This window comes from Gorilla gorilla, chromosome 2, assembly GCF_029281585.2.
Source record: "Gorilla gorilla gorilla isolate KB3781 chromosome 2, NHGRI_mGorGor1-v2.1_pri, whole genome shotgun sequence".
In the NCBI taxonomy this organism is placed as follows: domain Eukaryota; kingdom Metazoa; phylum Chordata; class Mammalia; order Primates; family Hominidae; genus Gorilla; species Gorilla gorilla.
This window is the reverse complement of record NC_086017.1, coordinates 200,324,605-200,336,840: the sequence shown is the minus strand read 5'-3', so window position 1 is coordinate 200,336,840 and position 12,236 is coordinate 200,324,605. Positions and strand designations below refer to the sequence as shown.

Below are 12,236 nucleotides of genomic sequence, written 5' to 3'. Positions count from 1 at the left end.
ATATATGTAAATAGGTTAATCTTACCCATTAAAAGAAAAAGACCCCAAGATTGGATCACAAAGTAAAATTCAATTATAGGATGTATGCAAGTGCACATCAAAAACACAGAGACTCAAAATGCTTAAAGCAAAATAGACAAAGATATACCAAGAAAGTTCAAAGAAAAAGAATGTAAGGGTTGCAATAGTCATCAGGAAAGGTATTAAAGTAATTAAACTCTGTAATGAAAAATATTACATCTAAAGATTCAACATCTATGAATATTTCTACAACAAAAAATACAATATCACCATTCATGTAAAGTCACAAAAGAAATCCACCACAGTAATAAAAAAATTTATCCTATCTCAATCTATGACAAATCAAGTAGCCATACATATAAACATTACATGTATATAACTAAATGTAGCAATATATATATAACATTTATTACTAAACAGACAAAGATAGAGTATACCTAAATAACATAATGATAGTAGATCTCCGTACCACTTATGAAACTCTGTATGTAGAACTCTATATATATGATATACTAATCTCACTACCATTTATTTACTCTATATGTAGAACTCTGTATGTATGATATACTAATTCCAAAAAGAGAGAAAGTAGTATAATAGTGATATGCTAATTCCAAGGAGAGAGAAAGTAGAAAGCAGAGATAGCACATATAAGTATTTAAGAAATTGATTTAAAAAATTGGCAATTTAAAGGTAAACATATTTAGTAATTTCCAGAGAGTAGAAATAGTAAGAGAAGACATTCACTGAACACAATGTAATAAAACTATAAATTAATAACAAAATTTAAAAGCATAAAAATTCAACTTTAAATAAAGTTACTTCAATCTATTCTCAGGTGAAAGAGGAAATGAACAAACAATAATATTATTATTATTATATTATATATTATATATTATATATACTATATATTATATATATTATATATTATATATTATATATATTATATATTATATATATTATATATTATATATTATATATATTATATATTATATATATTATATATTATATATATTATATATTATATATAATATTATATAATATATATTATATATAATATTATATATTATATATAATATATAATATTATATATTATAATATTATATATAATATATAATATTATATATTATAATATTATATGAAATATAATAATAAAATCTATTATGTATCTGAAAAAGCCACACTGAAGAAAATTTAAGAGTCAGAAAGCTTATATATCTAACAAAAATAGCCATAAATGAATTAAAATTTCAAGTGAAGTTATAAAATGCAAGATATATATATACAAATATAGAATTAATACATAATACAGATAAATGTAGAAAATAATGAATGAGAAAAAAAAGAATTCTACTGTGAACAAGTAAACCCAAAAGAAGTGGTACTTTAAAATCTACCAACCAATCATTAGCTAACAGAATCCTCACACAAGGAAGAAAGTAATTATCTGCAAAATAAACTTTTATTATTACTTTAATTACCTCTTTTAGGCTTTCTCAAATGAGTGAATATTTACAAACCTGAACAAAACTAAGTGATCTTCTAATAAGACATAAATGACTGAAACTTATCATAAAAGAAAGAAAAAAAATTTAAACATGCCAGTGCTACAGAGAAAATTGAGAAAGTTACAGTGTTTATCTTCCTTTAAAAGCACCAGATTCAGGCATTTTCATAGGTGAAACACACCAAACTTCTAAGTAACAAATAAAGCCATTTGTTTATCTAATAAAGTCAATAGAGAATAAAGAGAAGGTAGTTTTTAAGAAAATTATCTAACATTGAAACTAAACTTACAAGGATAGCCCAATTTAAAAAAAAACTATATGTCAATTAAACATGAATATTAATGCAAAAACCTATTAATACTTGCAATTAATATTCAATAGCATATTAATATTCAATAGTATATTAATAAGTATATACTAATTCCAGGTAGTATTCATACCTTGAACCTGCCAAAATGTTTCAATAATAAGAAATGTGTGACCATTTTTAATTAAACCTAAGGAAAAAAGTAAATATATGATCATCTTCAAAGACGCAGCAAAAACGTTTGATAAAATTCAGTAACTAGGCATAGATTCCCAGCAGACTGCTTTTCCCGAAAATAATAACTTGAAATTCCGCAGACACAATTGATAAGTGAATAAAACCCATTCTTCCACTTCCCACTTTGCCAAAAAAACAAACAACCAAAAAACTACCTGAAGACTTTGGAGAGTAAGTAGTCTCCACAATTTCAAGGAGGAATAAATCCCACAGTATTTTACATACCAAAAAAACAAGAAAATATGAACCACTCTCAAGAAAAGGGACAGTCAACAGAAGCAATCCTGAGATGAACAAGAGGTTGAAATTATCAGAAAGAACTTTAAAGCAATTATTGTAATTATGCTAACTTAGGTAAAAGAAACTATGCTCATAAACAATAAAAATATAAAATTTCTTAAGAAAATAAAACCTATACTAAAGAACTACATGGATATTTTAAAACAAAAAGGTATAATATTTGAAATGAAAAATACTGGATAGATTTAATAGCAGAATTAAATGACAAAGAAAAATTTCAGTGAACATGAAGATAAAGAAAATTATCCAATTTGAAGAGAAGTCACAGAAAAGAATGGGAAAAAATAGAGCTTCAGAGACTTGTGGGACAGTATCAGAAAGTCTAACATACATGTAATTTAAGTACCAGGAAAACAAATAGAAAGAAAAAATGAAATAAAAAGTAATAGCCCCAAACCTCCGAAACTTGTTGAAAGATAAATTTACAGATGTGAGACGCTTAGATAATCTCAAACAAGATAAATACAAAAAGAAGCACATGTAGCACATCAAAGTCAAATTTCTAAAAACTAAAGGTAAAGATAAAATGTGAAGCAGCCAGAGAATATAAAGAGGAATAGCAGTTCAAATCACTGGGGGCCTCTCATCAGAGATGGAAGCCAAGCAATGGTGGAACAACATCTTGAAAGTGCTGAAAGAAGAAAGAAGTAACAATGTCAAGCCAAATTCTATAGCTAGAGAAAATATTCCTCAAGAATTAAGACTAAATAAAAGTATTTTCCAAAAGAAAAACTAAGAGAATGTATCACCACTAGACTATACTACAAGAAATGCTAAAATGTAATTTTTCATGTATAGGAAAAATGACATTAAAGGGAAATGAATCTTATGGAAGAAATGAAGAATATCATACATGTTAATATCTAAGTAAATATAAAAGACTATTTTATCTAAATTTCTTTGAAATACTTATGATTTATTAAAGCACAAGTTATAACATTATCTTGCAGGTCATGGATTAAAAGCATGAGCCAACTGTGTGATTTCTACAACAAACACACTTTAAATACAAAGACATAAATAAGTAGAAAGTAAATGGATAAAAAAAATGCTATGTGTATTACTCCCTTTTTATACTGCTATGAAGAAATACCCAAGACTAAGTAATTTATAAAGAAAAAAGTTTAATGGACTCATGGTTCTAAGTGGCTGGGGAGGCCTTACAATCATAGAGGAAGGTGAAGGAGGAGCAAAGGGATGTCTTACATGGTGGCAAGCAAGAGAGCATGTGCAGAGGAACTGCCCTTTATAAAACCATCAGATATATTGAGATTTATTCACTATCACGAGAACAACATGGGAAAAATCTACCCCCATGATTCTATTACCTCCCATCAGGTCCCTCCCATGACATGTGGGGATTATGGGAGCTACAATTCAAGATGAGATTTGGGTGAGGACACGGCCAAATCATATCACTATACAAACGGTAAGTATAAAGATGACACAGTAGTTATAATAATGTCAGATTTTAAAATAAACTTTATAACATAGAATTTTGCCAGAAATAAAGAAGAATACTTCATAATGAAAAAAGGCTCAATTCACCAGAAAGACACCAATCATAAATGTGCATGCACCTAATAATAGACTCAAAATATGTGAGGCAAAAGTTAACAAAATTAAAAAGAAAACTAGAAAATTCCACAGTGATAGATTTTTGCACTCCACTCAGTAACTATTAAAAACTACACAAAAAATCAATAAAAATATATATAATCTAAATAGCATTATCAAACACAATATCCCAATTGATATTTGTAAAAAACTACAAATAAAATTCAAGTGTACATGACAAATTCACAAAGATATATCATAATGAGCTTCATAAAACAAATCTGAAAGTATCAGTAAGGAATGAAATTAAAGACAGTATGCTCTCTAAATTAGAATTAAGTATAATTAAGATATCTATAAAAACCTGAAGTATTTGGAAATTAGCCAATACAACTTACAATGTATCCATAGGTCAAGAGGAAAATCACAAGAAAAATTTAAAAATATCTCTAAATGATAATAGACACACAACATATCAAAATCTCTGGGAAGCAGCAAAAGTAGTACTTAAAAGGAAATTTATAACTGTAGATGTTCATATTAGGAAAGTTTAAAATCAATAACCTTGGGCTGCACTTCAAGCAGTTAAAAAAAGAAAAAGTAAACCCAAAGTAGAAGAAAGGAAATAATAAAGAAAAGAGTAGAAATGGACCGGGTGCAGGGGCTCACACCTGTAATCCCAGCACTTTGAGAGGCCAAGGCAGGCGGATCACCTGAGGTCGAGAGTTCAAGACCAGCCTGACCAACATGGAGAAACTCCATCTCTACTAAAAATACAAAAAATTAGCTGGGCATGGTGGCACCTGCCTGTAATCTCAGCTACTTGGGAGGCTGAGGCAGGAGGATCGCCTGAACTCCGGAGGTGGAGGTTGCAGTGAGCCAAGATCATACCATTGCACTCCAGCTTGGGCAACAAGAGTGAAACTGCCTCAACAACAAAAAAAGAGAGCAGAGATAGAGATCAACTAATTAGTAATTAGCAAAACAATAGTAAAAATTAACCAAGTGAAAAGCATGATCTTGTTAAAAACCAACAGAATTGGTATGATCATCAACAGAAGAGAAAAAAGAGGGAAGACACAGATCACTGATATGGTTTGGATCTGTGTCCCCACCAATTCTCATCTTGAATTGTAATCCCCAGTGTTGGAGGTGGGGCCTGATGGAAGATGATTGGATCATGGGGGCCTATTTCTCAGGAATGGTTTAATGTCATCCTCTTGGTACTCTCCTCATGATAGTGAGTGAGTTCTTGTAAGATCTGGTCATTTAAAAGTGTGTAGCATCTCCCCACTTTCTCTCTTGCTCCTGCTCCTACCATGTGAGATGCCTTGTTCCCTTTTTCCTTCTGCCATGATTGGAAACTTCCTGAGGCCTCTCTAGAAACAGAAGTTTCTGTATAGTCTGCAGAACTCTGAACCAATTAAACCTCTTTTTTTTCTTCTTCTTTTTTTGGAGTCTCATCTCTGTCACCCAGGCTGGAGTGCAGTGGCTTGATCTTGGCTCACTGAAATCTCCACCTCCCAGGTTCAAGCAATTCTCCTGTCTCAGCCTGGGATTACAGGCATGCACCATCATGCCTGGCTAATTTTTGTATTTTTAGTAGAAACGGGGTTTCACCATGTTGGCTAGGCTGGTCTCGAACTCCTGACCTCAAGTGATCCATCCACCTTGGCCTCCCAAAGTGCTGGGATTACAGGCGTGAGCCATTGCACACGGCAAGCCTCTTTTTTTAATAAATTACCCAGTTGCAGATATTTCTTTATAGCAATGAGAGAACAGAATAATACAGAAAATTGGTACCAGGAATAGGGCATTACTATAAAGATACCTAAAAATATGGAAGCAACTTTGAAATTGGGTAACAGGCAGAGGTTGAATGAGTTTAGAGGGTTCAGAAGAAGACAGGAGGATGATGAAAAGTTTGGAACTTTCTAGAGACTGGCTGAGTGGTTATCACCAAAATGCTGATAGTGATATGGACAGTGAAAGCCAGGCTAATTAAGTCTCAAATGTAAATGAGAAACTTATTTGGAACTGGAGCAAAAGTCACTTTTGTTATGCCTTAGCAATGAATTTGGCTGCACTGTGCCTCTGCCCTAGGTATCTGTGGAAGTTTCAACTTGAGAGTGATGATTTAGGATTATCTAGTGGAAGAAATTTCTAAGCATCAACACATTCAAGATGTGACCTGGCTGCTTCTAAGAACCTATACTCATACATATGAGCAAAGAAATGACTTAAAGTTGGACTCATGTTTAAAGAAGAAACAGCATAAAAGTTGGAAAATTTGAAGACTGGCCATATGGTAGGAAAAAAAAAAAAGCCAATTTTCAGGGGAAGAATTCAGGTAGGCTTCAGAAGTTTGCATAAATAAAAAGGAGCAAATGCTCATAGCCAGGACAATAGGGAAAACAACTCACAGGCATTTTAGAGACCTCCTTGGGGGGTCCTCCCATCACAGGTCCTGAGGCCTAGGAGGACTAAACCCCCAGTGTTAGAAGTGGGGCCTAATGGGAGGTGATTGGATTATGAGGGCAGATTTAGCAGGAATGGGTACCATCCTCTTTGTATTGTCCTCACAATAGTGAGATCTGGTCACTTAGAAGTATGTAGCACCTACCCCTCTCTCTCTTGCTCCTGCTCCCACTATGCAAGATGCCTCACTCCCCCTTTGTTTTCTGCCATGATTAGAAATTTCCTAAGGCCTCCACAGAAGTGGAAGCCATTATGCTTCCTGTATAACCTGCAGAACTATAAGCCAATTAAACTTATTTTCTTTATAAATCACCTGGTCTTAAATATTTCTTTATAGCAATGAGAGAATAAATAAAATCACCAATATGAGGAAAGAAAGAAGATATCACTAAATATCTTATGGACATTAAAGGGATTATAAGGAAATATTATTAACAACTTTATGCCTTCAGCTGCAACAACTTAAATAAACAACAAATTACTTTAAAAATATAATTTATCAAAATTAATATGAAATAAAAAAATTAGTCCTCTTAGGCCTCAGGACCTGTGATGGGAGGGCCTCCCAAGGAGAAAAAATTATGATAAACACAACATTTATAAAAGAAATTAACTTTATTGTGAAATGATCAGGCCAAGATTTCCCTTATTAACTCTATGAAACAGTCAATGAAAAGATAACTCCACTCATATAAAAAATCTTTTAAAAAATAAAAGAGGAGGGAACATTTCCCAACTTGTTTTATGATGGCAGCATAGCCAAAATATGAAAACCTAGCAAAAACATTTTAAAAAATGAAAATAACAGACTAATACCCCTCATGAACACAGGCACAAAAATTATCCATAAAATATTAGCAAACTAAATCCAGTAATGCATAAAAAGAATAATATGTCACAACCAAACATGTTTACCTTAGGAATGAAAAACTGACTTAATATTTGAAAATCTTAATAAAAATAAGACTTTCAAAAATTAGGCAAGCTGATTAAAAAATAAATATGCATAAATAAATATGCAAATTATAAAAAACAAGATTAATAAATGGGGAGTAACTCAACTAGATATTGATACATAATATAAGGTTATAATAATTAAAACCATTTTCAGCTTTAAGAAACACAAATGGAATGGAATAGAAAATCCAGGTACAGAAACACACAGAGAAAAGTACTACATTATAAAATAATATAAAATATCAAATATATGATATCAAGAAATCTAGCCTGCCATCTAGATAAAAATTCAGTTGATTGCATACCTTCTTCTTTACTCAAGGCAAATTTTAGATGAAATACAAGTTCGTTGTTAACAGTAAAATAAAATTACTAGACAAAAACTTGGAAATTTACTTTATAATTATAGTATGGAGAAAGCTTTTCTCAAAAAGACATAAATTTAGAAGCCTTGAAAGAATGAGAAATTTGATACCTGTATTAGTTCGTTTCACACTGCTGATAAAGACATACCCCAAACAGGGAACAAAAAGAGGTTTAATTGGACTTACAGTTTCACATGGATGGGGAGGCCTCAGAATCATGGCAGGAAGCAAAAGGCACTTCTTACATGGTGGCAGCAAGAGAAAATGAGCAAGAAGCAAAAGCAGAACCCCGTAATAAACTCATCAGATCTCATGAGACTTATTCATTATCACAAGAATAGCACTGGAAAGACCAGCCCCCATGATTCAATTACCTCCCCGTGGGTCCCTCCCACAACATGTGGAAATTCTGGAGATAGAGTCCAAGTTGATATTTTGGTGGGGACACAACCAAACCATATCAATACCCCAAAACTAAAGGTCATGAAAAATAGCATAATAATGTTAAAAGAGATATGACAAACTGGGAAAAATTTATTTGCAACATATAGGACAGAAAAGGAATTCAGTTCTCTAATACACAAATAGCTCTTACAAATCAATAAGAAAAAAATTAAACATCCCAATAGGAAAAAAAAATGGGCTATAGTCATAAATAGGCAGTTCACAGAAAAATAAATAAAATGGCTTTCTAACCCAAGGATAAAAACACATATCGTTCTTCAAATTCTAGTGATGCAATTTGAACCCCAAATAAGAGACTTTTCTTTACTATCTCACTGGCAATGTAAAAAGGTTTTGTAATACTTGATATTGGTGTGGGTGTGTGGAAAAGATTACCCTCATAGTTTGTGAAAGTATTAATTGGTAGCACCTGTTTGGAAGGCAATTTGACAATACTCATCAGTTAAAATTTACATGACTTTGACCTAAAAATTCCACTTTTAGAAATCCATTAATACATTAAAGGAAAAATTACATGTTTGTGCAAAGTCTTGTAAGCAAGGATATTTGTAGCAGCACTTTGTAGTAGCAATGGTAAAAATAGATATACATCAATGAGGGACTGGCTAAATAGATTAAGCTTAAGAGGTAATATTCTGCACTATTAAAAAACACTGAGATTGATCTATAGATGATTATATAAACCTCCAAGTTATATCACTGGTAGATACTATAGCATGAGGCAGGACAGTTTATGACATGTGCTTTCATTAGGTAAAATAATATGTAATAAATATGTGTGTAGATATATACTTTTAAACGTGTATAGGCATATATACACTGAGAGACCTTGATATGGTTTGACTATGTCCCCACCCAAATCTCATCTTGAATTGTAACTCCCACAATTCCCATGTGTCGTGGGAGGAACCTGGTGGGGGGTGATTGAATTATGGGAGCAAGTCTTTCCTGCGCTGTTCTCGTGATAGTGAATGAGTCTCATTAGGTCTGATGGTTTTAAAAACAGGAGTTTCCCTGGACAAGTTCTTCTCTTGTTGCCACCGTGTGAGATGTGCCTTTCACCTTCTGCCATGATTGTGAGGCCTTCCCAGCCACGTGGAACTGTAAGTCCAATAAATCTTTTTCTTTTGTAAATTGCCCAATCTCAGGTATATCTTTATCAGCAACGTGAAAATGGACTAATACCGAACTTTTTATTCTTTTATATTTATAGACTATTTATTTAAAAATACACAAGAAACTGTTGACTATCACCCATGGAGAGAAGGCTGAAGAACCGACGGTCTGGTGTAGAAGAGAGAGTTCCTGAAAATGAACATTTTTGTAATATTTAAATATATATTTTACAATGTGTAATATTATTATTGAAAAAAATCAACAGTTTTAAAAGCTAATGAACTTAATAAATTAATCACTTTTTGCATCCATGAAAAGAGTAAGCAAAAATAAGTTTTTTATGTAGTATTCATAGTGTAAGGAAAGCAAGTCACTTGATGAACTTGTGCTTTTTTCTGTATATTGAAAAGATTTCAGACCCTACTATGTGCTAGTCCTAATGCCAGGTGCTTAAAGGACAACAAAATCAACATTTGCCCTTAAGGAATTCACAGTTCAATGGGAAGACCTCACATTCAGTCTTAGAGAAAGACTGTTGTTTCTCTTGCTTAGATCTAAAATGTTTAGTAAAGGCAGATGCCTCGAAGACTATGACAGGAACTTACCTAATTCAGCATTCTCCTCTGTAGACCTCACCAAGTCTCTTGGTAATTGTCAACATCTGTGAAACAGTTGACACACCTCACCACCCCTACGTCACTGAACTTCCAGGAATGATCCCAAGAGACATTTTATAAGAAGAGCTACTACCCATTTTGGTTCTATCCACTGAGCTTTACAGAATAATTTCAATTCCCAGAGGCATTACACTTTTTAGCTACCGCTTTGGAATGTTCTTCTCCTTTGGTTCTCCTTCTTTGGCTAACTCCTACCCAATATTAAATATTGGCTCAAGTGTTTCTTCTGAAAGTTTTCTCTGATTATCTGACACACAAATTAGGTTGAGTGCATTTTCCCCATGTTCCCACAGCTCTTTCTTCCTTACATTAGCTATTTATTTGTCATGTCCTCATACTAAAATACAAATTTACTGACATGGTTTGGCTGTGTCCCCACCAAAATATCAACTTGAATTGTATCTCCCAGAATTCACATGTGTTGTGGGAGGGAACCAGGGGGAGGTAAATGAACTGTGGGGGCCGGTCTTGCCTATGCCAGTCTCTTGACAGTGAATAAGTCTCACGAGACTTGATGAGTTTAACAGGGGTTTCCACTTTTCCTTCTTCCTCATTTTCTCTTGCTGCGGCCATATAAGAAGAGCCTTTCCCCTCCCGCCATAATTCTGAGGCTTCCCCAGCCATGTGGAACTGTCAGTTCAATACACCTTTTTGTATTCCCAGTTTGGGGTATGTCTTTATCAGCAGCCTGAAAACGAACTAATATATTTACTTAAAGTTGTATCCCTGGAGGCTGACATAGAGTAGGAACTCTAGTTTAATGATTTCAGCTTGCATGATTTCACCATCCTCCCTTGGGTTCTCCCAGCTTACAGGGCCAAACTGAATTTTTGGCTTGTTTCCCCTGCATGTCCATCCCTGCTGCACTACTTCTTCAAGTATAAGATATATACTCACTTGTCCAGGGACATCCCAGGGAAGGTGAACTTGCCCAGGCAGATGCGATAGACAGCGCTCAGAGGAATCCGCTGCAGCTGCACACAACTCAGCATGATGAAGTCGTATTTGCAGATCAAGAGAGTCTTGTCTGTGACCAGCAGAATTCTCTCCTTCTCATTGTTCCAGTGGTCTATCCTATAGGAATCATCACAGCAAATAAACATTGATGACACAGCCTAAGTTAAAAGCAATGAACTTCACATCTCTCCTAGCACAGAAAACAGTGAAGTTTGATCAGCTCAGAAGAGAGAGGGGCTGAGAAATACCTAATACCACACCACTACCCCACTCAGTCTGGTCCCATGACTAAAGAAGGAGGAAAGGTGGAAGATGATGGAGAAATATTTTATCATCCCAGAGCTCAAAGATGGTTGATTACCCACGATGGAATCCATTAGGGGAATACCGAGTGTGTGTTGTGTTAGCAGTCAACTGACTCATACTTCCCAACATTTTCCCAGTTCTCTAGGAAACTTCATAGAGGACATCTTCCTTCATGGACACCAAAAATATCTCTTTGTTCTAGCTGAATCCGTACCACAAATTTACTCACTACGAACTAGCCTACACTAATTTCCGAAGGTTGCACTGCTGACTGGAAGTAAGTCGGAGACTGGAACACAGGTCCACTGTCTTCCAAGTTATCTCATTCCTATTTGCAGCTCATCCTACCATATCCTTGTGGTAGAAATGTAGTGAAACAAGTGAAGTGAGATTTTTATGAACCAGAGTAAAGTAGATAAGTAGATAAACTAGATAACTGTTTACTGAATTAATTGGCCTCAGACGTGAGAGTCTTCCAGGACACACGTGGAACATTCTGACTGAGAGTTCAGAATTTCTCCAACAGAGAGAACAGAAATAAAAAACAATAGCTTCTTGTTAAAAGAGAGTGAACATGGTTCATAATTCCCCAGACCGACAGCACTTTTGCTATCTGCCTACTGTAGCCTTTAGGATACAGCACTTCGAGACTTATACTAGAATAGTTTTGGTACATGTTTTGTTTTTCCCTAAAAAACTGAAAAGGTTGATTGATGACCAATTCGTGTCTAAATCCTCACCACACAGAATCAATCCAATGTGTAAATGGCATCGGCACCCCATTCTCACCATTCTCCACACAGTAACCACAGTGCAATTCTTAACATACAAACTGAATGATGTCACTCCTCGTTCACTTTATTAAATAGCATCCCCTTGATTTTAGGTTCATAACATGGACTACATGCCTGTATAATCTGGCCCCTATTCAGGGTCATCTCAGAGTACGCTGAAAACACTCATTGTTCAAGTAATGGTTCAAATG

At 34.0% G+C, this 12,236-nt stretch overlaps 1 protein-coding gene across 1 annotated transcript in view; it reads right to left on the bottom strand.

Moving 5' to 3' along the window:
* TPRG1 (tumor protein p63 regulated 1) overlaps positions 1 to 12,236 on the bottom strand; it is a 154,611-nt gene that overhangs the window by 76,738 nt on the left and 65,637 nt on the right. Inside the window, exon 4 of the mRNA XM_019024886.4 lies at positions 10,886 to 11,062. Coding sequence (XP_018880431.1) covers positions 10,886 to 11,062 — 177 coding nt within the window. The remainder of the gene's footprint in view (positions 1 to 10,885; positions 11,063 to 12,236) is intronic.